The sequence below is a fragment of the Thermobia domestica genome, chromosome 2 (assembly GCF_964235325.1).
Source record: "Thermobia domestica chromosome 2, izTheDome1.hap1.1, whole genome shotgun sequence".
NCBI classification, from domain to species: domain Eukaryota; kingdom Metazoa; phylum Arthropoda; class Insecta; order Zygentoma; family Lepismatidae; genus Thermobia; species Thermobia domestica.
In genome coordinates, this window is record NC_137455.1 from 49742554 (window position 1) to 49769930 (window position 27377).

The 27377-nt window shown below is 34.9% G+C and overlaps 1 protein-coding gene across 1 annotated transcript; it reads right to left on the reverse strand.

The window, feature by feature from the left end:
• Positions 1-7379: 7379 nt before the first annotated feature.
• On the reverse strand, positions 7380-27313 carry LOC145679675 (uncharacterized). The gene is made up of 5 exons (XM_081750249.1): positions 27069-27313; positions 11884-12055; positions 10383-10499; positions 8615-8754; positions 7380-7781 (listed from the first exon to the last, which is right to left on the reverse strand). The coding sequence occupies exons 1-5, from the start codon at positions 27273-27275 to the stop codon at positions 7437-7439; spliced, it is 981 nt and encodes a 326-aa protein (XP_081606375.1). The 5' UTR covers positions 27276-27313; the 3' UTR covers positions 7380-7436.
• Between the last annotated feature and the right edge of the window lie 64 nt (positions 27314-27377).

Consider the following 27377-nt stretch of genomic DNA (forward strand, 5'->3'; position numbering starts at 1 on the left):
CTAAAACTATTTTTAAGGCATTGGAAGAATATTTACTGTGAATTTTATATCTATATTAAAAAATTGAAAGTGACTATGTTTGTGACTCTTAATCTCTTGAACTGCCCAACCGATCTTGTAGTTCTGGCCTGGGAGTGTTTTTAGCTTATTTACTTTGACGGTAGAACTTAAGGGAGGGGGAGGTGGGGGACAGAAAAAATAAATAAAACTTAATAACTCTTGAATCGCCCTAACGATCTTGATCAAATTTTCAATGTAGATGAGGTTCGGGACTGGGATGATTTTTATCATTTCACCTTGACGGAGGAACGTAGGGAAGGGGTTGGAGGAGGAGATATACAAAAATAAAAAAATAAAAAATAAAAGTGACTATGTTCGTGAATTAATTACTTTTGAACTACCCGATCGATCTCAATCAAATTTTCAACATATATGAAGTTCAAACCTGGGATGTTTTCTTCATTTCACTTTTACAATGCAAAGAAGGAGAGGGAGAGGAGGAGATATTTATTTTAAAAAAAGTAAAAATAAAAGTGACTGTCTTTGTGACTTCATCACGTTTAAACCATCCGACCGATCTTAACCAAATTTTCACCATAGATGAGGTTCAGACATGAGGTGGTTTTTATTATATCACTTTAACTGTAGAACTCAGAAGAGGGGGAGGGGAGGGGAGGGGAGAAATCTACAAATATAAATGAAACTTAATAACTCTTGAACTACCAGACCTATCTTGATCAAACTTTCAACATAGATAAGGTTTGGGCCTGGGATGTTTTCTTTATTTCATTTTTACGGTGAAACCTAGGGGAGGGGGAGGGGGAGATATATGTAAAAAGAAAAAATAAAAGTGACCGTCTTTGCGACTTCATCATGCTTTAACCACAGGACCGATCATAATCAAATTTTCAATATGGATGAAGTTCGGATTTGAGGTAGACCTTAGGGTGGTGGAGGGGAGAGGAAAATATGTAAAAATAAATAAAACTTAATAACTCTTGAACCAACCAACCGATCTCGATCAAATTTTCAACATAGATGACGTTCAGGCTTGGGATAATTTTTATAATTTAACTTTGATTGTGCAAGGTAGGGGAGGGGGAGGCGGAGATATGTATAAAAGTAAAAATGAAAGTGACTGTCTATGTGATTTCACTCTTGAACCACCTGACCGATATCGATCAAATTTTCAACATAGATTAGGTACGGGCCTGAGATGGTATTTATCTATTCACTTTGACGATAGAACTTAGGGGAGGAGGTAGGAGGGGGAGATATACAAAAATTAATAAAACTTAATAACTCTTGAACCACCGGACCGATATCGATCAAATTTTCTACCTAGAATAAGTTCGAACATGAGATGATTTTTGTCATATCACTTTGACGATGTAACTAAAAGGAGGGGAACATTTACAAATGATCAAAAATGACCGATATTAGTGTCGAATCTATAGTTTTTGAGATCGCTGAGATGAACAGTTGCACTTCTGATGCCATTTAAATCCAAATTGAGCCCGCAAAGATTTTGGGAGGGAAGATATATATATATATATATATATATATATATATATATATATATATATATATATATATATATATATATATATATTACTAATATCAGTGTCGAATTCACACTTTTCGGGGTCACTGAGATGAACAATGACACTTCCGATGCCGTGGCCCGCAACATGGGGAGGAGATTGGATATAAAAATCATCGAAAATGTCCAATATCAAAAGTGACTGACTAACGAAACATATTACTTTTTTTTTTTTAAATTTAACCCAGCGAAGCGGGTAATTGATGTTAGTATATCCTGAAACCCCCAATATGTCAAATGTTACTTGAAGTACATGACAGAAATTATTTTCCAGCACTTTTCCCTCTTTTGAGATTTTTTATTCTCTTAATTTTCTCGAAATCTCGTTTTTCTCCCATTTCCTCTTATTTTACTGATATTTTTTATAATTTCATTCCAAATTTCCCGACCATCATGGATTGAGTGTGCTGTTTCTTGTGCTAGAACTGTGATAAGATCAATTTTGACAAGTTTTGTCTGAACAGATCTTCTCGGGCTAGCAGCCAGGTAAATACTGTTATATCTTGCGACGTTTCGAGGGCTGACATTGTCCTCATCTTCAGGTGATTATAATGGGGCAATAGAGTGTATGGAATATATATTTCATGTATGTGTGATTAAACTTTTCTGATTGGTGCTTAAAATGGCGGGATATGATTGGTGTCCATGTTTGACTCAGTTGGAATCCTGCATCTCTGTTAAGGTTCGTTGTTTCTTGTGTGATTGCAACAGCTTCTTTTATCATTCTGTCCCAAACTCTTGAGCATTTTGCTATTAGGTATCTGTGAATAAAATATTACGTTTCTGTTTGATGCTATGTTCAGCCAGCCCGGATTTTTCTGGTTGGTTTAATCTGATGTAACTGTTGTGTTCTTTGCATCTGGCTTCAATGGTTCGTCCTGTTTGTCCAATATATGACTTACCACATTCGCAAGGAATGCGGTGAACTCCAGGAGTCCCGGCCCAGATCGTCTTTGGCTGGTCGTAGTAAGTTTTTTTTTTTTTTAATTTTTGCTGGAGGTTTATGTATTGTCGTGATGTTGTTGTTGATAGTCTGCTTAGCTTCCAGAAATGTTGCCGTTGTTTGGGAGGCAGATTGTGTTCTTCCGTTCTTCATTCATAGTTTCTTCTGTACTTTTGTCCTTGTTGTCAGTGTCCTCCGTTCTGGTCCTTTTCAGGGATATATTTATAAATCTCATTGAGTATCCATTCTGAGGCATGGTGGTGCGAAGGCGATTAAGTTCCTCTGTTAAACAATCCTTGCTCTATGTGCTAAGGTGCTGAGAACTCCAAGCCATTGAGCTTTGTGATGTAAAGTGTTTCCGTTCAGATATAAATCTGTATGTGTTGGTTTCCTGTATACCCTATGGCCTAGGCTGCCATCCGGTCTTCTGTATACCATGACGTCAAGAAATGGTAGACGGCCTTCTTGTTCAACTTCCATTGTGAATTTAATATTCGGATGCTGGTTGTTGAGATGCTGTAGGAATTCCTGTAAGGAGTTGCATTTATGTAGCCAGATGGTGAAGGTGTCATCAACATATCTACAGAAATAATGGGTGCAAGTGGTGCTTTCTTCAGTGCTTCATGTTCAAAGTGCTACATATAAAAATTGGCTACTGCAGGTGAGAGTGGAGAACCCATGACGACGCCAACTGTTTGTTCATAGTACTGATCACGGTATAGGAAGAAGGTTGAAGTGAGAACATGTTGAAAAAGATCCAATATCTCAGGTCGGAAGTGTTTCCCAAGAAGCAGTATTGTGTCCTTGATGGAAACTCTTGTAAACAATGATACCATGTGGAAACTAACCATAAGATCATTGGAAGAGATCTTCATCGTCTTGATAAGCTCAACAGATACTTTAAGTTTTGTTCTGTTTTCTCCAGGTTTAATTACCAAGGCCAACCAATTTTTGCAGGAACAGAAGATTCATGATTTCCAAGAAGAACTGTCTTTTTTAAATACTTATTGGGGGTTAATGGGGACCTCAGCATCGTGGACATGTGTCCCCATCATGGTAAGAACTGTTTAGTATCGACGATCTCAATTATGTGACGGCTAACGTTAAACACTTGGACAACGATGATTTAAGAAAGAATAGTTAGCTATTTACTTTCGTGAGGAAATGCTTAAATTGTTTTTCCAAAGAAAATCTTGAAACCTCGATTTGAAACATCTACAGAATTGCCATTCCGAATAAAGAAAGAGGGAAAGAAAAAAGAAATGCACGTAATTTATATGTATTAAGTTGTATTCAATTAGATAAAATGCTAGTTGTCAAAGTAGTAAAGGGAATTCCTTCGTTTATAGTAATTTCTTCTTTTTATTCTTCCCACCAGAAATTGATTTTTCCTCAGAAACTCATGGAATCTCAACCTCACGACGCCTCATAATCTTTGAACTAATATCTCATAACACATCGTCATTTGCAAGAAATGTTGGGCCAACATATGGCAATCATGGGACAATTGTCTAATCGTTGGATCAAAAATCCAAACATTTGATCAATACGAAGATCTGTCAAAGTTCTTGGCTCGGTATGATATCCAACGTATGTAACAGAACCTGCAAGGTTTGGCCATTTTTGGTTCGGAAACTTGCAAAACTTTAATATTAAGAAAATAGGGCTAATATTGGGAAATTGTGTTTAGTTCGAACCAGTAAGATCTCAGTAATTTATATAGAAGAGCTAATGTTGAAAATTTATTGACCCAAAGTGCTTCGCATATAATTGCTAACACATTATTGATAAATCATCATTGGTGCAAAAATTTTCGAAGGGGCTAGGTCAGAACACTCAAAGATAAGAACACCGAACTGTCAAAATGGTCAATTTGCCCACAAAACACTCAAAAGCGTCGAGCACCCACAAAACGATCAAAAAGCGCATCGAAAGTTTACACTAAAATATAGATTTAAGATTTAAATCCAAAAATAAATTTAAGATATTGGTAGAAAATGTTGCTTTGGAAGAAATATAGTATATCGTACAGAATATTAAAAATAAATATTTGATACCAATGAAAACTGGCTCGCACATCATCCCGCTTCTTTTCTTCTTCTGGAAATGAAGACAAATTCAGGAAAGACAATTTGAGTAGCATGTTAACCATGGGTTTGTGTGATAAAGGTTCCAGATCTTGCTTCAACAATTCTCTCTTTAAGTAAACAATTTTCTAATAAAGTACAATAAAAATACAGTATTTTAAATTACGTAATTACTTTTATATAATTAGAAATGGTGATAACTAATTAAAAATAACGAATTTATCTTTCATTAACTTATTAATTGGAGCTCATAAGTGCAAAATTTATATCATCATAGATATTCTGCCATAATTGGCACGGCTTAGAAGCTTTCATGCTCCACGGTTTGCTGATAGCCTCTCCGTCTTCACGTACGATCTTTCTGCTTTGATATCTTCCATTAATTGTAGTCTTCTTCTACCCTTTCGTCTCTTTCCTGCCGCCATATCCGCTACAGCAGTAGTTTTCTCAAAGTGGGGTCCGCTGACCCCTGCGGGTCCGTGGGGCTTAGTCAGGGGGTACGCCTAAAAATTGTGTTGTAATAAAATGGAAATCACAACTGTTATGTAAGAAGTATTTTTTTCAGTTACTAAAACGAAAACAATTAGAAATACAAATTTAGAAATTAGGAAGCAATTAAAAATTGTACGAGTACAAGACAATAACTATTCATCATTTCCAGTGATCAAGCACTTCATTGATTCATCAGGTGAAAAAAAAAAAAAAAAAAAAGCTCTGCTGAAATGTATTAAACACTCGAAATGTGGAATACTCGAAAGCATTAGCTACAAGTTTTCGAGAATATTTCCTGTCCCAGAACCTGGTAATGGCTGGATTGAAACTCCTTTCAGTAGAAATCCATGACATACGAGATGGAACACAGAACACGAAAACACAGAACAAGAAAAGCTATTGGAACCATCCTGCGATACTTCATGGAGAAACGTTGGTTGCGTGTGCGCTGTGAGAATGAAGTCTAAAAAGACAATTGCAACATTTGGTGCCTTTCCCTAGTAGTTACTTATGTGAGCAGACCTTTTTTGATCTTTAAAGCAAAATCGTCTTAATGTGAAATCGGGCCTAAGATTGATGGTGACAAAACTTATTCCAGATTTCAATGCATTATGAAAAAAAAAAAATCATTTCTCACATTAGTGACCTCACTTTTGAGAACATTGTTTATCAAGTGGATTTCCTTTCAAAAATGATTTTCATTCTTGAAAGTTACTGTATTTTCAATTGAAATTTCGTTCATTAGGAAACACTAATGAATCTTTAAAATAAATTACTTTTTTCATTATTTTTCTTTATCTTTTTCTTGTCAGTGATAATTGTAATAAGTATATATTTTTTAAATACCATGTGAAATTTCAGATAACATTGTAAGGGGTCCGCAGATTACTTTCCGAATGAACAGGGAATTCACGTTATAGGCAAGTTTAAGAACTACTGCTCTAGCGTGTCCCTCATGATGCAGTTCCTTAGAAAATTTATATAAGGCACAATATTGCTCGTACTATATTCATGCAGAAGTTCGTTCTTAACTCTTAAGGATTCCCGATATCATTCAATAGACTAGATAATTTCCCTACGCTATACTTTGATAAATTTAGATAAATAAAAATTAAATCAATATTTTTCGTTACATCATCACGGAAAAACAGCTATAGCGTTTGAAATGAGTTTCTAAACATAGTTATCGCTTGGCTCAAGCCGGGTTTTTATCATATCATTTTGACTAACATACATATTCTAAGGGAAAGTCAAGTGAATTCAAACTGTACGTCAAAAATTGGATATCTCAAGTTAGAAAAGTAAACCTCTGTATATACAGTCACCATTAAAAATTAGTGGATAGCAGTCCCAGCGTTTTCGGAAGTTCTACTTCTATAGGAAGGAAGAAAAGCGTTTGTCTATAATATTTTCCGATTTCTATTTATAAAATGGACAGTGTGGGGAAACGAATGAATCGTTTAAAATGTCTTATTGTAAATGATTGGCACAATTAAGTTAAGCTGTTTCTTTTATCATTTCCACACAAAATGCTCCCCATAAAGAGAAAAAGAAATTCAAATATACTTTGATTATTTATCCACAAACCCTATTATTCCCGTGAGAAGAACGAGTGTTTCAGGTAGTAAACAACAAAGTCAGAATAGAGTATAAAACCGATTTTCCTCTTCTAGTCGTTATTAATAATAATTACTATCTTCCACGCTTCGCAATAGAAGTGTGTTGTATCTTATAATAATGTATCTTGTGTGATGACGATAACATTTGACAATTTTACTTTACAATAACCCATCGTCACAACTGTCTTATTACCATCCACAAAATCTAACATAATCTACTACGACTAATAGCATGCAAAAAATGTTTGTTTTATTTACATCAATTACAAAAGGTAAAAAAAAAAAAAAAAAAAAACTGGTTCTTGTTTTCTATAATTTCAACCAATATCATAAAGGAAATATATTCCTAGCAATATACTTACTCTATGCCTATATATGATTACTATACAGTTGAATTTATAGAATTTTACCTATTTTTGTCTCTGGTTCATAACTTGAAAGTTTTAGCTTTTTTGTTTTTGTTTGTGTTTTGGTTTCATGTACACTGCTTGTGAGTGTGTGAATCTTAGAAAGGGCTAAATCGATCTTAGAAATCTAAAAACACTAAACGGCCTTTCTCATAAATCAATAACGTCAAATTTACAGTAAATTGATACGAGAGGTTAGAAATCTTGAATGGAACGTAAATCGATTCCAATTTAATTTATTCATTCAATCACAACATGCATACATACTTTTATAAACTTTATTCTTTACAATGAATGATTTGATGACGTTCCACCTAGGGTGTCTATTAAAATCTGTTTATATTTCTCAACGTCAATAGTTTCTACAAACTTTATGTTAGGATTTCTCTTTAAGTTATCAAGGTAATCTACGACCATGGCGCCTCTGGTTACATTTCCATGAACTTCCACCATGGCGTAATAAGAACGAGCAGACAACACCATATCTGGTTGAAGAACAGCTGCTGCTAACATTTGATCCCAGTTATCCCAATTCTCCGATACGCCATGCTGCCACAATGTTTCTTCTGCTTCATTGAGAATTTTCATCTGAGGACTATCGATTTTTCCGAGGACGTTTAACCTCCACTCCTATTGAGAAGAACAAGCATTCAACTTAGATTAAAATTACTTTCGTTGAACATTTATTAATATCTATATTTCTAGGAATATATACGCATTTTATCTATTTTTTAAATTAAAGTATCCATTCCCATACTTTTAAGTTAAAAATGACATACACTAAAATTTAAATTGATTGCTGAATTGAATGTGATTAATATTATAATAGGAATTTACTCAATCTAATATAGTATATAGTTTAAATTAAAATGAAATACAAAGGAAATACAAAACTTTTCATTATTAAGGGCATTTAGTTATTAAATGCATGATATTTAATCTTGATATATTGGTCCCATCGGGTAAATATGTAGAAACAGGGATAGAGACACGTACGCAGGGAGTGGGTTCTGGGAGCCCGGAATCCCTGCTCAAAATCTCGACTTTTCTCTAAATTTAGTAAACTTTTAGAGGTAATTTTACAAAATTAATATAATTTATCTTCATATTGAATTTGGACCCTCCGAAAAGCTTTGGACTCAGCGAAATGAGTTCCTGCGTACGTGTCTGTGTAGAAGTAATTTGATACTGATTGTTTACGCAGAGGCTACTTTTTTTTTTTTTTTTGGTTAATTATATATTTGCGTGTTGACATTTTCATCTCAATCATAGAACACAAGGGAGAATCCTACTACTTACCTGGCGTAACTTAGAAAAAGAAAAAAAATAGACTTGCCAACCCCAAGAACTCAACTGAAAATTTCCTAACTATTGAGGCTTCCCAAGGAATTAATTAATTTCTTTCTATGTGGTTTCTAATAAAATATATCAATTTCGAAAAAATATATGTATAAACCTATTACCATTGAAATTAAATTTCTTAAGAGAGACGATTCCAGTGGTAACAGTGTGATTATGTGAGAACTTTTGCTGAGAACAATATTCGCAGCCTCGGCATCCTGGTAAAAGTTGAATTCAGCTCCAGGAACAGCATTTCCTACTCCTAAAATGTAATAAAGGAAGTATAATATTTAGAAATGAAAGTCTATCCAACGTTCACCTACTAATAAACGTGTATACAAAAGTTTGTGCCAAGTGGCTTACTTAAAACTAGAACAAACTCACTTTATCTCTTTTTTAATTAAAAATAATATTCGTATATTGGATATCCTAATTATAAAAGAGAAACATGTCGCTACGTCATGCTATCCTGGAATGTTATACAACCTTGCTTAAGAGATTTGTAATGTTGGTTTCAGAAATGCAAGGGGCACAATGAAAATGCATTATAGTAAACGTAAAACGTCTCAGTGCTTCATGATAATTCCTAATAGCAAACAGTCACGTTAATAGATGACGCTACGTATACTTCCACTCTCGTATCTGACAATAATGGATGTCGCTACGGGTACTACCTCTCGCCTACCTGACGATAATAGAATGTCGCTAAGGATACCATCACTCGTCTACTTGATGATAATGGATGTGTTATGGATATTATCGCTCGCCTACCTGACGATAATGGATGTCACTGTGGATATTATCACTCGCCTATCCGACAATAATAGAATGTCGCTACGGATACTATCACTCACCCACCTGACGATAATAGATGTCGCTATTTGCGAGATTGTTGTGTGTAGCGAAGTCTTTGAATAAGTGCATAAAAATATGAAGTGTAGTTTGGGATGGTTGGTGAGCGAACTTTAAAAAAAAAGTCCTTAAATAATGAGAAATTTTGAGTAATGTAAATAATGAGAAATTTTAATTAATCACAATTTTAACCTATAATGTCAGCGAAAAGAAGGGTGGGTGCTATAATTAGTATTCACTAAAATAAACTGCATGATTAATTTTATAAATAATAAACTAAATTTGTTAACTTTTTCGTCGCTTCTGCTATAATGAATTTTTGTTCTGAAAAAAAAAAAGAAATTGTTGTTTGCTCTGTAAAATAAAGAATGTATGGAATTTACTAACATTCGCATTTTCTGTAATATAAAGATATTGAAATGCAGTTTTTTACGAGGGGGTGCGGTGGCTCAGTGGTACAGCGTTCACCTGCGGTGCTTGGGGTCTCTGGTTCCATACCAGCTCGCGCCATGTGGACTTTGTGGTGGACAAACACCGTGCTCGTGGATTTTCTCGGGATCTCCCGTTTTCTCCCACTTTCTTCATTTCACTCATCTCTCATAATCACCGTCTCCTTTAGCCTAAAAGGCATAACCCTGGGACGTAAAACTCAAAGATTCCATTTCAGTTTTCAATTTTTTTTTTTCAATTTATTCAGTTTCCCAAGAATAGGTTCTAACTCTTCCCTTAACCATGTATTCAATCCGGAAATGGTTGAAATCAATGATTTCTGTTTTTAATCTTTATCGGCATAGAACAAAAATAATAAGGCACAGCGAGTAACTGCTTTTTAATATGGATTCAGCGTCCGAGGAACAGAATATGCCTTTGGTATTATTCATCTACTGCAATCAAGAGTTATAGATGTACTACTTCAAATTTGATTAAATTTCTATAATTTGGAAGTCTGCCGTAGTTTCACACTGTGAAATGAAACTCGTTTTTTTTTTGTTTTTTTTAAATCTTGACTACCCGTTTTCTAGAAACACACTCACTCACCTTGTACATTTCCTCCCATGATGCTGATCTCTTTCAACTTTGATGTGAAAGTAGGATCCAGTTTCATAGCCAAAGCAATATTCGTTAGAGGACCCAGGCATAGCAGTGTCACCTCGCCTGAAGAAGAAAATTAAGTCTTAATACAATGTATAGGTATACATATTCAGTAACTAACACTACAGTTGAATACATAATAAATTTATTATTCTCAACAAAGACCCCTATCTATAAAAAACAAAGCAACACCTGCAATCAAAGGTGAAATTTGCTGTAAGAGGTTTCTCATCTCTAAAGCAAACCAAGCAGTAATATATTCTTGATTATTTTATTATGTACAGTCTTGAAATTACAGATTTCATGAATTATATTGGAAGTTGCTTTTTTAAAATAACATTTTATATGATTCCATTCCTATAAGACAAAAGATGGATATGAATATTCGGAGCACCTATTTGTGTCAATTATAGTCCATGGGACTCCGTTAATAAATTAGGTCAAATGCCATTTGATTTTCAATGCTTTATTACCATGAACCTGTGATTGGTTTTAGGTGATCTGTCAGTAGCGTTCAGTGGTTTGGTAAAATCCTTATTATTCGTTATATACTTCATAGGATTAGTGTAGTTACAGGGGAAGGAGGCAAATAGAAGCCTGCCCCAATAATAATAATAATAATAATAATAATAATAATAATAATAATAATAATAATAATAATAATAATAATAATAATAATAATAATAATAATAATAATAATAATATGTACTTATGCATAATGTAATGAAGGTATGTATGTATATGCATGGTGAGCTATTAATGATTTCATGTTCTGAAAGAAAATGTTGGTTTACCTTTAATACAATAGATTAGTCATTCTTAATTGGTGGTCCATAGATCCCTAGGAGTCCGTGGAACAAAATTAAGGGGTCCATTGCATTATTTACGTCTCATTCGGCTATTCCTTGCAAAGATGGGTGTCGAATTAGTGAAGGTGCCGGATTATTGAGTGTGTCTAAAATTTAGTTTATAGTACTATATTTCATTAAATCTAAAGTTCCATACATCGCCATAGAGAAAACTCAGTCCTTCAATTTGTATGTAAAGTATCACTCATTACTAAACATGTCCCCAAATTTTCAGTTGTTGCAATAAAGATGCTATTTAACCACGCAACCGCTTTACATGCAACAATAAATGGAAACCACAATAGAAATGTATGTATTTTTCAGCAGTTACAATATTAAGGAATACAATCGCTGACCAATTGTTGCGGCACATTATTGCGACGTCATGTGACAGAGGCCAGATGTGGAGCTAGATTACTGAGAGACTGGACAACTAAGGGCCGAGAGTCTATTGTATGCAAAATACTCTGTCCCCTGAAATAGTCATGGGCCAGCCCTAGAACAATTTGTTCGCTATACCGCTGGGCAGTCGCGTAGTATACAATCCTGTTTTTTTAATGAGTCAAGTTAAATCATACGAACTTTAAGACTGTTCTCACCAGGGTTATCTGAAACCAATTTTATCAGAGCGCTCACTGCGTGTTCTTTCTGGATAATGTTGTAGTCAGGTGGATCAGGAAAGTCAATGTCTCCGAAACCATCCACTCCGTGATAATTGTCAGTGGATGGGGTGTAGATAATGGACTCTGCAGCTCCTCGGTAAACAGGAATCTACAACAGAATAAATTATTTAAAACATAATCAATAAATCAAGATAATCTAGACACAAATATGACATTCCCAAGTACATTGTGTGCGTTTCCGTTGTCAAATGGATAATGCGCGTGCTTTCTTGGTCCAACATGGTCCTCAGTTAGGTTCTCTGTAGAGGCGTTTGCTCGTATAGAAACCCAATTAATTGTTACGAAGAAGTACTTGGTTCGGAATATTTTAAGCTTTCACCCTCCACGTAATTTGAGACTATAAACAGGAAATGTTACCAGGATTCTCCAAACCAAGTTATATACAAATTTCCAAGAGATCGTTCGTGTTATAGTGATTCAGACTCCACTCCAATGAACAAATTAACCTTTATACTATCTCATCTGTAAGAGACTGAAATTCAGAATCATGCCAAATACCACGGCTAATAAACAATTTTCTGAGGATTTGAAGGTAGCACTTGTCTTATTAAAATCGATTCTTGGTAGTTGTGGCACTTTACAACTGCTTCTTATGTCCATCTTTCTTGTAACAGAATGATATTTACCGTCCTTCAGTGATTTTCCCTGAAAAGTCAAGGGCGCTATAATCAGACCAACTCATTCGATCTGCATCAAACCTTGCATGATAGTTGATCTCAACCTGTATTATGGTGTATACGCTTTTGATTCCCAAGTTATGGGCTATTAAATTTGGAGTTTGGACTTGCGAAAATTTCGTAAAATATATTTTAATAAATGAAAGGCTTACTTGAAAAATCAATGGTAGATGATTTTCTTGTCCGCAATAGAGAAACTTACGTTTGATTTACAAGTATTTTAGAAAAAATATTTTTATTAAGGTGGATCACTAGGTGTTCTCGGTGCTATGCTAAACACTGCTTGGATAGTGAGGCGTTGCCAGGTAGTGTCGTGTGTTTACTGGTGCCAGACAATAAAGGAAGTAATCATGGAATTCTGCGTGGATACTTACTGGAGAAATTAGTTTTCGACCCTTACTGCAATTCACAGCTAAGTTCCGCTTCTCGAACTGGAACGCTAGTATCCAGGAATTAAACGTACAAAGTTGGCAACAACGCATTATGGCGTTCTGCGTAAGTTTCTTCTTAAAATCTATTTCCTTAAATATAAATTAATATTTAAATAAAATGTGAAACATAACACGAAAAAGGTCAAACAATATATCTATTTCGTAATAAGATCGTTACTTTTAAAGTACTTTTCACATTCAAATAAACATTTCATAAAATTGACCACTTTTAGTAAGATCTAATAGCAAGAGCCATCTTGTGTGCTCATTGTAAAACGAATCAAATATTTTCTTTTATTTGTTACATTTTCCGATATCAGGAGACATAACCAAATGAATCAGTGTCTTGTGCTGTAGCTGAAACATTACTTTATCTTATAGTACAATATTTATAATACGTAACATTTCATTGTGCAATAGTTAAGGGAATTACCTAAAGTATGTACTGACTTCCGGATGGTGATCCACCTTAGAAACGAAGCTGGAATGGTTACTCATCTGCTGGAAATGAAAAAGGCATAGCCCAGAGGAGTTTTACTGCTTAAAACGGTTTTGTGAAGGCCAATTTCCTCTGCGAACAAATTTAAGTAGTTGATGGAAGAACACACATACATACATTCATTATCATTCACTCTGTTTAATCATCCACCTCGTTTAACCTAAACTTGAAGAGCATAATCGTGGGACGTTAAAGAAGAAATTTCATTTTATTTAAAGCACTCAGGCAATATGAAACAAAACCTACTTCTTAATGTGAGATTCGAACCAACACTCAGGTTGGTGTCTAAGTTAAGCACCGACAACATCCGGGACCGCATGCACAGAAACCACAAGTGCTATGGCTCCTTAGCCACCAAGAGATTTACTATTGAAAGAGGCCCTGTTGAAGCTGGTATGATTGATCTAAATGAAAAGAGGGCCATGTGATGATTCAATTTGTACGTAAATGGACACAAAGTCCATTGGTCAAGTCTGATGTGGGATTACATTATTCCTATGCTTCTGTTAGAGTGGTTTAGATACAAGGTAAGCAATGTATCTTATGACTAGAGACCGGATGTTAGGCAAAATGCCTATTCTTTAATATGAAAGATATGATCAAAGATAACGTTTTACATTTTATATGGGAGGGTTATAGTTTCAATTTAAGCAATTTTTTTGCCTATTTCGCCCACTCCTGCCTAAATAGTTGCTTTAGTGCCTATTTTTGCCTATTCTATGCATTTTCTTCAAAATAAGAATTTATTAAGGAAAATATTTAATTAAGTATTTCAAGAAATATAGGTGCTGTATGTAGTGATAAGATGCCGAAAAACTTTGGACTATTATGTGTACTGATAATTTTCTGTGATACTTTGGACTGCTGTGTGTACTGATAAAGTGTATAAAATTTGGACTGTTATGTGTAGTTAAAAGTGTTGTAGAGAATGCATTTACCAAATACACATGAAATTCATTCAAGTTTCATTTTTTATATATACAGCAGAACAAGATATTGAAAAAGAGGTAAGTCTCTATATTCTTTAAACATTATCTGACTTTAATTTATTTTTAATTGTATGGAGTATTTATCTTCATTATTTCGAGTTACATTTTACTGCCTATTTTTTAAATTTTAAGTGCGTATTTGCCTAGCTATTTTTCAGGTTTTTAATGCGTAAACATCCGTTCTCTACTCATGACACTCGAGCAGATTGAGGGTATGGAGCGCTATGAATGGAATCAGTGTAACTAGAAAAACAGAGCGAGATATAATAAAATTGATGAGATCAGCAGTAGCAAAACAAGAATCTCACGTTCGCAAAGCACAACCACCTATAGTTACAATGTAGTTTGGTAGTACCAGTTTATTACATTTGTTAATACATACTACTAGTATATCAACCATGGCGTTATTATGAAGATTGAATACGTCGTATCAGCCCATCCACACCAATTTCGTGTTGTCTCTGACACAAATCAAGTAGTGCTACAATTACATTTCGCTCTGTTTTTCTAGTTACACTGATCCCGCTCATAGTGCTCCATACCCTCCACCTACTCGAGTGTCATGAGATACACTTTGATCACCTTGTATCTAAACCACTCTATCAGAAGCACAGGAATAATTTAATCCCACAACAAACTTCACCAACAGGTTTTGTGCGTCCATTTACGTTCAAACTGATGCATCGCATAACCCTCTTCCCATTTACAACAATCGTACCAGCTTCAACATGGCCTCTTTCAAGATGGTGGATATTCCTTTTATCACTTTTAACAGATCATATCTGTCATCTCGTATCTTTGTATGCTCATTTCGTGTCGTTACAATGACCAGTTTAAAAGAAAAACGTGCATTTTCTCACCATGTCCTTAATGTACTGAAGTTCCATTTTTTAATCTTTCTCGAGCCGTAGTGTCCCAACGTCTTGGACACTGCAGCTACTATTTTGGCTGTGTGAGTTTCCCAAGACACTCTCTCTACAAAGTTTCATGAAGATTGGGCTCTGATAGATACCTAGGGTTCCTTGTTAGATGGTGCACAGACTAGCTAGTGTTTATAGAATACTATTTATGCGTATAAGTTCGTAGGCATAGTATTTACTACAGTGTTTTATCGAGATGTTAGGAAGAGAAAATCCTCCCTTCAATGTTCTAAAATTCCCCACAAAATTTTGGAAGATATAGGTGTAGCATCAAGGTGATAAATGTAGTCTTGTCCTAGAGTTTAAATCCCCTCCCTCCCTGAAATTGAGAAAACTGGACAAAGGACTGGTTTAGAGTTCATAAAGTTCGTAGGGATATGATAAATCTGCACTTAGTTGGTAGACTTTACTAAGAAATAAAAGTCTAGGAAGCATTAGGAGATGATTAGTGAAGTTATAACTTTTGGAACAAATACTTTCTGCGTTCCTAATTTCTCCCTTTGCCGAGTGGGATATATGTGTGTATGGTATACAAAAAGATATTTCCTTTCAGTGCAGAAGGCATTTCGTCCGATGAGAAATGTCCTTATAGTTGCGAATATTGCAACATGTAGCAATTTTTATATAACAACAAAACGAAGAAAGAAAGAAAAAATAAAGCTCATTATAAATCAATGGGCTGAAAACTAAGATAAGAGATTAAGAGCAAGAATGTAGTATAAGAGGTTTCAGCTGCTCTTCCTGCTGAAACTAAATCACGTGAATGGAAGTTGTGGCGCTGTCACTCAAAGCAGTTTGGTAATACGAATTACTAAAAACAAGAACGAATCAAGTCATCAGAGCGCGTGAGTTTAGTAGAATTAGCCAATGATACAATTAGCTACTGCGAGTAGAAGATGATGCAATTAGTTACAACTGTGGCCGGCAGTGTCGCTGATATCACTTTCGTTGCATTCTGGGAACGATTAGAACTTCAATTGGAAATGAAAATGAAATGAAATCTTTGAGTTTTACTTCCCATGGTTATGCTGGCTAGGCTAAATGAGATGATGAGGAGGAATGAACGAATTAAATAATGGAATGAAGAAAGTGGGAGGAAACGGGAGAAGCCCGAGAAAACCCACGCAGACGGTGATTGTCCATCACAAAGTGGCAGGAGCGTCATTTGAGACTTCGCTTGAGAGGGCAAGAGCACCACCGACATAGCACTTTCACGTTTTATATTAGTATATTAGTAGACAATCGATTAAAGTATATGTATTCCTCAAACTCTTGGGGGGGGGGCAATTGCCCACTCCTGCCCCCCTAAATGACGCCTCTGCAAAATGGGTATATAGAGAATGGTGCATCAGGGTGATCAGTGTCAAGATCACAGAGATATCGAACAATGTAAAGGATTATTTAAAAAAAATACATTCTATAATCAACTGAAGACATAAATCTATGAATGTATGTTCCAACATAACTGTGAGTAGTAGGGACCCCGTTATGTCCAGCCGAGTCAGCAAAAATTTTTGTGACGTCATAGGTCAAAGGTCAATGACCTTGGCCCGGGGTCAATGACCTAGGGGTACCTAGGACCACCCCCTCTAAATTTTGGCAGGGGTACCATGGCCCACCCCCTAAATTTTGGCAGGGGTACATAGGACCACCCCCCTTAAATTTTGGAAATTGTCAAATCTAAAAATTTGGTATGGTAGCCTAGGACCACAGTATGTACCTCTATCAGTATTGGGGGTCTATGTCGTTCCCTTTCATGGGTAAAAAATTGCCAAAAATTGAAATTTCGGGGGTTTTTGACCTAATTTATCCCCTTTGATGAGGTATTATTACCCTATATGGTTATATGGGCGTATACAGGGGTTCATTACCTATCATAAGACATGGGTATATTAATGCACCCCTTGAAAAATTTGGGAGGGGTACCTTGGCCCACCCCTTAAATTTTGGAAATTGCCCAATTTAAACATTGGGTATTATAGTATAGGACCCTAATATGTATTAGGTTAAATTTGGGTGGTCCACCTCGTTCCCTTCTAGGGGTACACAATTGCCAAAATATAAACGTAAGCAATACGTTGTACCACGTGTTTGGTTTCGACCTAAGTTATCCCTTTGATGAGGTGTTATTACCCTATATGGTTATATGGGCGTATACAGGGGTCCATTACCTTTCATAGGACATGGGTATATTAATGCACCCCTTTAAAAATTTGGGAGGGGTACCTTGGCCCACCCCTTCATTTTTAGAAATTGCCCAATTTAAACATTTGGTATAATAGTATAGAACCCTAGTATGTATCACTATAAATTTGGGTGGTCCACCTTGTTCCCTTTCATGGGTACAAAATTACCAAATTTTAGTACAACCACGTGTTTGGTCTTTTCACCTAATTTATCGCGTTTGATGAGGTGTTATTATCCTATATGATTATATGGGTGTATACAGGGGTTCATTACCTTTCATAAAACATGTGTATATTGGTGCACCCCTTGAAAAATTTGGGAGGGGTACCTTGCCCCCCCTTAAATTTTGGAAATTGCCCAATTTAAACATTTGGTATAATAGTATAGAACCCTATTATGTATCACTATAAATTTGGGTGGTCCACCTCGTTCCCTTTCATGGGTACACAATTGCCAAATTTTTAGTACAACCACGTGTTTGGTCTTTTGACCTAATTTATCACCTTTGATGAGGTGTTATTATCTTATATCGTTATATGGGCGTATACAGGGGTTCATTACCTTTCATAAGACATGGATATATTAATGCACCCCTTGAAAAATTTGGGATGGGTACCTTGGACCACCCTTTAATTTTGGAAATTGCCCAATTTAAACATTTGGTATAATAGTATAGGACCCTAATATATATTACTATAACCTCGTTCCCTTTTAGGGGTACAAAATTGCCAAAATATAAACGTAAGCAATACGTTGTACCACGTGTTTCGTTTTTTACCTAATTTATTCCATTGGATGAGGTCCTATTACCTTATATGTTATATGGTCACGTATGGGGATTCATTTCCTATCATAAGACATAGGTACATTTGTGCACCCGGGAGGGGTACTTTGACCCACCCCTTTAATTTTGGAAATTGTCCCTTTTATATGTTTGGTATTATAGTATAGGACCCTAATATAAATTACTATAAATTTTGATGGTTCACCTCGTTTCCTTTCATGGGTACGAAATTGCCAAATTTTAGTACAACCACGTGTTTGGTTTTGGCTCAATTTAACCCCTTGGATGAGGTCCTATTACCTTATATGGTTATATGGTCATGTATATATTGGTCCATTTCCTATTATAAGACATGGGTACATTGATGCACCCTTTACATTTTTGGAAGGGGTACCATGGCCAACCCCCCGTAAATTTTGGAAATTTTCCAATTTGAGCATTCGGTATCATAGTACATGCCTCAACATGTATCATGATAAATTTGGGTGGTCCATCTTGTCCCCTTTCATGGGTAAAAATTGCTAAAATATAAACATAAGCAATATGTTGTACCATGTGTTTGGTTTTTGGCCCAATTTCTCCCCTTTGATGAGGTTCTATTACCTTATATGGTTATATGGTCATGTATATGGGTTCATTTCCTATCATAAGACATGGGTACATTGACGCACCCTTTAAAAATTTGGGAGGGGTATCTTGGCTCATCCACTCGGTTTTAGAAATTGTTTAATATAAGCATTTGATATCATAGTACAGGACTTCAATATGTACCACTATAAATTTGGATGGTCCACATCGTTCCCTTTCATGGGTAAAGAACTACCAAAAATCAAATTTCGGAAGTTATTGACCCCTATTTAATACGTTTATAGGTTTATATTAATGTCATGGTTTATGGTTTATGGTTTATTACCTTTATATATTTATGTTCCCTTTTAAATTTGGGAATTATCAAATAACAAAATTCGGTAAACGTTTTCTAGGACCCATTGGTATTCCTCTTATGACCAAATATTCAAAATTTAAAGGTTATTGACCGGCTTTATTATTGAATAAGTACAGGATTTATTACTTTTTCATAAGACACAGGTGTATTTGTGTACCAATCTTAAATTTTGGGAGGGGGTACATTTCTTATTGTCATATCAATAATTGATAATTGGATAGTATCTCATTCATTGGGTAAATCATTGTCAAATATGAGTATGATCACGTGATCAGTTATTGACCTATGATGGAATTAGGAGTCCAGGACATTGGAACATTGAAACTTTGTAGGATAATTTGAGAATTGCGTCATTGGTTTTGATTATTCCCGCCAAATATAAACGTAAGCAAGACGTTGTACCACGTGATTGACCTTGATGAGGTAGTGTACAGGGATTCATTTCCTTTGTTGTGGTACTTCTTAAGTTTGAGTACACACACACTTCTAGAAAACAGTTGGTTCTACTCAGGTAAACATTTGACGGACATTATTGACCTTATTGAACATATTAACTCTAAGACTTAGGTATATCAAGAGAAGTATTCTTTAAATTTGGGAATGGTGATAAACAGAATTTTAACATAAGGTGCGAAATTTGAAACAATACATTGAACTTTAGTCACAGCTCATAGTCTAAGATCATTGGTGGTGATTGATTTGAAATCTGATAGCTAACCTTATTGAATCTTATGACTCATAGACGAAAGGCAGTACATGCTACAACACTGGCAAAGTTATTGTTAATGCAATTTGATTGGTTGATCACTATCTTTCCTGCAATCTGATTGGTTGATCACTATCTTTCGTGCAATCTGATTGGTTGATGATTTTGAAATCTTTGCTGTATTCAGTTTTAAGTTTTGTTTAACATTTAAAAATCTTGGTTTCGTTCAACATTTTGCACTCACTGATAAATATGATCAAAACCGTTTATTTGTTAATCGAATAGTTAAAAACCGGATAAAGTTTGACGGTTAACCGTGAAACGTAAATTTTTTTAGTTTGAAATTTTTTTGCTTGAAATTTTTTGTTTGAAAATTTTTCGTTTCCAAATTTTTTTGTTTCAAAATTTTGTTTGAGATTTTTTCGTTTGAAATTTTTGTTTGAAATTTTTTTCGTTTGAAATTTTTTGTTTGAAAATTTTTGTTCGAAAATTTTGTTTAAAATTTTTTGTTTAAAATGTTTCGTTTCCAAATTTTTTGTTTGAAATTTTTTGTTTCAAAATTTTGTTTGAAATTTTTTTTCGCTTCAAAATTTTGTTTGAATTTTTTTTTCGTTTGAAATTTTTTGTTTGAATTTTTTTCGTTTCAAAATTTTGTTTCAAAGATTTTTGTTTGAAATTTTTGTTTCAAAGTTTGGTTTGATATTTTTAAAAGTTTGTGCACTTATTAGTAAAGAACTGGAACTGTTTAGAACAAAAACCTTTGACAACATTGTGGTGCAATAGTACACGTCAGAACCTGGGGTTGTACTTGAAATGAAAAAACACAATTCATTGAAATGGATCATTTTATTACACTCCACATACATCCATACCAGATATATGATCTGGATATTGTCGATACAATGTATTTTGAACTTCTTGCACTAGTTTGTCTTTAGCATATAATTTTAATTCCAGTTGAAGTCTTTTAAGGTCTAATGCAATATCAATTGGTGGAAACTCAATGTCCATTTGATCACAAATAAACTGTTTATCAATACAGGTATGCACCCACGAACTATGTTGACAACCATCACAATATCTAGATACATGTTGTACAATATGCATAACACATTTTTCAAAATAGTACTTTTTCAGGAATATACTTGTTTTGTTGCACACTTCCACTGCATGTTTAACACACTGAAATACGCTGATGAATTTGTTCCATTCTGTTTCCGTTAGATACACCATGTTGCGAGGGACATGGAATGTACTCTTTTTACGTAACAGCACCATCTTCTCTTCGAGGACTGTACGCAGCACCACTTCATGATTTGAGCCTAATGATTTCACTATGGTCACATTTAGCTCATCATGAAAATAATCGTTCATTTGGTCGATTCGTGCCATTCTTCACAGGTCAGTTGTACACCAAATTGTTCTGCTTTGCCCAATCGAATCACAGGTTCAAATGTTCTAGCACTGATACCAATCATCACATGTTTTGTTTGAAATATATTTATTGGATAATAGCTTGCGAAGATGAACTCTTTATCGTTAGAAGTACACATCTTTCCTCCTGAAAAGCACTTGCTCAAATGATTTCGTGGGATGACACTGTATTTGCTGGTTTATAGTTATTGCTGACGTCATTGGTAAAGAATGTGCTGACGTTTGAATTCATGATTTCATCACAGTTGCTGACGTCATGCCGACCAACCACATTCATACAACTACAGCTGACGTCATTGGAAAGAAATGTGCTGACGTTTGAATTCATGATTTTGCTGACGAATCCGGCTGTGTACTAAATTCAAGTTGATGACTTCGACCCAAAAATCCTTTGTAACATAAAGATACAGATCCAGTATTTAAGAAACGCAGCAGTTCTTCTTGTTTTGATGATTCCATGGGTAAATATCTTGCTGGTAAAATTATATTCTTATCATTTTCAACCTTCACTACGATTCTTAATCCAAACTTTGTAGGGATCATTTGGCTAGCTAAGATTCTATAAGGTACATTCTGTTGTAAATCAGTAATCTTGGTAAATGATTTCATCACATCACGTGTGTTTAGAAACTGCAGACAAGTAGCCATGATGACGTTATCACGAATACTAACTCGAACGATACTTATATATGATGCAAAACTGATTACGTTGCATTATCATGTTCTGACGTGTACTATTGCACCACAACGTTGCCAGATGTTTTTGTTCTAAACAGTTCCGGCTAGTGCATACCTGTATTGATAAACAGTTTATTTGTGATCAAATGGACATTGAGTTTCCACCAATTGATATTGCATTAGACCTTAAAAGACTTCAACTGGAATTAAAATTATATGCTAAAGACAAACTAGTGCAAGAAGTTCAAAATACATTGTATCGACAATATCCAGATCATATATCTGGTATGGATGTATGTGGAGTGTAATAAAATGATCCATTTCAATGAATTGTGTTTTTTCATTTCAAGTACAACCCCAGGTTCTGACGTGTACTATTGCACCACAATGTTGTCAAAGGTTTTTGTTCTAAACAGTTCCAGTTCTTTACTAATAAGTGCACAAACTTTTAAAAATATCAAACCAAACTTTGAAACAAAAATTTCAAACAAAAATCTTTGAAACAAAATTTTGAAACGAAAAAAATTCAAACAAAAAATTTCAAACGAAAAAAAAATTCAAACAAAATTTTGAAGCGAAAAAAAATTTCAAACAAAATTTTGAAACAAAAAATTTCAAACAAAAAATTTGGAAACGAAAAACTTTAAACAAAAAATTTTAAACAAAATTTTCGAACAAAAATTTTCAAACAAAAAATTTCAAATGAAAAAAATTTCAAACAAAAATTTCAAACGAAAAAATCTCAAACAAAATTTTGAAACAAAAAAATTTGGAAACGAAAAATTTTCAAACAAAAAATTTCAAGCAAAAAAATTTCAAACTAAAAAAAATTTACGTTTCACGGTTAACCGTCAAACTTTATCCGGTTTTTAACTATTCGATTAACAAATAAACGGTTTTGATCATATTTATCAGTGAGTGCAAAATGTTGAACGAAACCAAGATTTTTAAATGTTAAACAAAACTTAAAACTGAATACAGCAAAGATTTCAAAATCATCAACCAATCAGATTGCACGAAAGATAGTGATCAACCAATCAGATTGCAGGAAAGATAGTGATCAACCAATCAAATTGCATTAACAATAACTTTGCCAGTGTTGTAGCATGTATTGCCTTTCGTCTATGAGTCATAAGATTCAATAAGGTTAGCTATCAGATTTCAAATCAATCACCACCAATGATCTTAGACTATGAGCTGTGACTAAAGTTCAATGTATTGTTTCAAATTTCGCACCTTATGTTAAAATTCTGTTTATCACCATTCCCAAATTTAAAGAATACTTCTCTTGATATACCTAAGTCTTAGAGTTAATATGTTCAATAAGGTCAATAATGTCCGTCAAATGTTTACCTGAGTAGAACCAACTGTTTTCTAGAAGTGTGTGTGTACTCAAACTTAAGAAGTACCACAACAAAGGAAATGAATCCCTGTACACTACCTCATCAAGGTCAATCACGTGGTACAACGTCTTGCTTACGTTTATATTTGGCGGGAATAATCAAAACCAATGACGCAATTCTCAAATTATCCTACAAAGTTTCAATGTTCCAATGTCCTGGACTCCTAATTCCATCATAGGTCAATAACTGATCACGTGATCATACTCATATTTGACAATGATTTACCCAATGAATGAGATACTATCCAATTATCAATTATTGATATGACAATAAGAAATGTACCCCCTCCCAAAATTTAAGATTGGTACACAAATACACCTGTGTCTTATGAAAAAGTAATAAATCCTGTACTTATTCAATAATAAAGCCGGTCAATAACCTTTAAATTTTGAATATTTGGTCATAAGAGGAATACCAATGGGTCCTAGAAAACGTTTACCGAATTTTGTTATTTGATAATTCCCAAATTTAAAAGGGAACATAAATATATAAAGGTAATAAACCATAAACCATAAACCATGACATTAATATAAACCTATAAACGTATTAAATAGGGGTCAATAACTTCCGAAATTTGATTTTTGGTAGTTCTTTACCCATGAAAGGGAACGATGTGGACCATCCAAATTTATAGTGGTACATATTGAAGTCCTGTACTATGATATCAAATGCTTATATTAAACAATTTCTAAAACCGAGTGGATGAGCCAAGATACCCCTCCCAAATTTTTAAAGGGTGCGTCAATGTACCCATGTCTTATGATAGGAAATGAACCCATATACATGACCATATAACCATATAAGGTAATAGAACCTCATCAAAGGGGAGAAATTGGGCCAAAAACCAAACACATGGTACAACATATTGCTTATGTTTATATTTTAGCAATTTTTACCCATGAAAGGGGACAAGATGGACCACCCAAATTTATCATGATACATGTTGAGGCATGTACTATGATACCGAATGCTCAAATTGGAAAATTTCCAAAATTTACGGGGGGTTGGCCATGGTACCCCTTCCAAAAATGTAAAGGGTGCATCAATGTACCCATGTCTTATAATAGGAAATGGACCAATATATACATGACCATATAACCATATAAGGTAATAGGACCTCATCCAAGGGGTTAAATTGAGCCAAAACCAAACACGTGGTTGTACTAAAATTTGGCAATTTCGTACCCATGAAAGGAAACGAGGTGAACCATCAAAATTTATAGTAATTTATATTAGGGTCCTATACTATAATACCAAACATATAAAAGGGACAATTTCCAAAATTAAAGGGGTGGGTCAAAGTACCCCTCCCGGGTGCACAAATGTACCTATGTCTTATGATAGGAAATGAATCCCCATACGTGACCATATAACATATAAGGTAATAGGACCTCATCCAATGGAATAAATTAGGTAAAAAACGAAACACGTGGTACAACGTATTGCTTACGTTTATATTTTGGCAATTTTGTACCCCTAAAAGGGAACGAGGTTATAGTAATATATATTAGGGTCCTATACTATTATACCAAATGTTTAAATTGGGCAATTTCCAAAATTAAAGGGTGGTCCAAGGTACCCATCCCAAATTTTTCAAGGGGTGCATTAATATATCCATGTCTTATGAAAGGTAATGAACCCCTGTATACGCCCATATAACGATATAAGATAATAACACCTCATCAAAGGTGATAAATTAGGTCAAAAGACCAAACACGTGGTTGTACTAAAAATTTGGCAATTGTGTACCCATGAAAGGGAACGAGGTGGACCACCCAAATTTATAGTGATACATAATAGGGTTCTATACTATTATACCAAATGTTTAAATTGGGCAATTTCCAAAATTTAAGGGGGGGGCAAGGTACCCCTCCCAAATTTTTCAAGGGGTGCACCAATATACACATGTTTTATGAAAGGTAATGAACCCCTGTATACACCCATATAATCATATAGGATAATAACACCTCATCAAACGCGATAAATTAGGTGAAAAGACCAAACACGTGGTTGTACTAAAATTTGGTAATTTTGTACCCATGAAAGGGAACAAGGTGGACCACCCAAATTTATAGTGATACCTACTAGGGTTCTATACTATTATACCAAATGTTTAAATTGGGCAATTTCTAAAAATGAAGGGGTGGGCCAAGGTACCCCTCCCAAATTTTTAAAGGGGTGCATTAATATACCCATGTCTTATGAAAGGTAATGGACCCCTGTATACGCCCATATAACCATATAGGGTAATAACACCTCATCAAAGGGATAACTTAGGTCGAAACCAAACACGTGGTACAACGTATTGCTTACGTTTATATTTTGGCAATTGTGTACCCCTAGAAGGGAACGAGGTGGACCACCCAAATTTAACCTAATACATATTAGGGTCCTATACTATAATACCCAATGTTTAAATTGGGCAATTTCCAAAATTTAAGGGGTGGGCCAAGGTACCCCTCCCAAATTTTTCAAGGGGTGCATTAATATACCCATGTCTTATGATAGGTAATGGACCCCTGTATACGCCCATATAACCATATAGGGTAATAATACCTCATCAAAGGGGATAAATTAGGTCAAAAACCCCCGAAATTTGACTTTTTGGCAATTTTTTACCCATGAAAGGGAACGACATAGACCCCCAATACTGATAGAGGTACATACTGTGGTCCTAGGCTACCATACCAAATTTTTAGATTTGACAATTTCCAAAATTTAAGGGGGGTGGTCCTATGTACCCCTGCCAAAATTTAGGGGGTGGGCCATGGTACCCCTGCCAAAATTTAGAGGGGGTGGTCCTAGGTACCCCTAGGTCATTGACCCCGGGCCAAGGTCATTGACCTTTGACCTATGACGTCACAAAAATTTTTGCTGACTCGGCTGGACATAACGGGGTCCCTACTACTCTGTGGAACACCTGAGCCAATTTAAACTAAACTTAGAATACATTATGACTTACAATCTGGAAGCAAATACTGAGGGAGTAAGATACTCCTAGCACATCTAGAAGTGGAATGGGAAAGGGTTATCTTCTTCATAAATTTAACAACTTCTAACAGATTAAGTAACACTTCATAACTTAAAACAATGTCGATTGTCTACACAATACGGGTAATACTTTCATTGAAATACATATTCTACGAGGCGAAGGATTTCAAATACTCTCTGAAGAAATGTGTTTCAGGTAGCGGAAACGCTGAGGGCGATACTCGTAGTTTATTACACTCAGTAGTTTATTTTAAAATATTTTGCATAAACATTACTCTTCCCTTCCGAAGAACGAGCATTCAAACTATGTGTCACCTGCGACAACTTAATGAAAATGTGACTACCTTTGGCTTAAGTTTGAAAGTTTGGCCACACTTATGTATTAAAATGATCCTCTATTGTAGCTATTTGAAGTAGCTAATTTTTGTATTATTATAATGTTTTAAATATACTTACCTCAAGCAAATCAACAGTCTTCAAGGACTTCAACACATTTTTACCTACGTTGGTGACGTTTGTGTTCCCGTTAACACAAGTAATGGCAAGTATTTGTGTAAGCCCTGCTCGATGAACAGCAGCAATCATCATTATAGCCATTGCATCGTCAATGCCAGCGTCTGTGTCGATTATCAGTTTCTTTGGTGGCGACTCAAAGAGCCCCATCACACCTCCCCCAAGCAATACGCTTAATAATAAAATGAGATGAGTTGAAAAATTAGGAAATTGTACTTTGTATGAATGAAGTTACGTTTCATGATGAATAAC

Excerpts from the sequence above, each read along its gene's own strand:
- LOC145679675 (XM_081750249.1), bottom strand. The coding sequence starts at position 27,275 with ATGGGGCTCTTTGAGTCGCCACCAAAGAAACTGATAATCGACACAGAC. Across the intron at positions 12,056-27,068 it reads AGACTGTTGATTTGCTTGAG|ATTCCTGTTTACCGAGGAGC; the intron begins GTAAGTATATTT and ends ATTCTGTTGTAG. Across the intron at positions 10,500-11,883 it reads ATTGGTTTCAGATAACCCTG|GCGAGGTGACACTGCTATGC; the intron begins GTGAGAACAGTC and ends TTTCTTCTTCAG.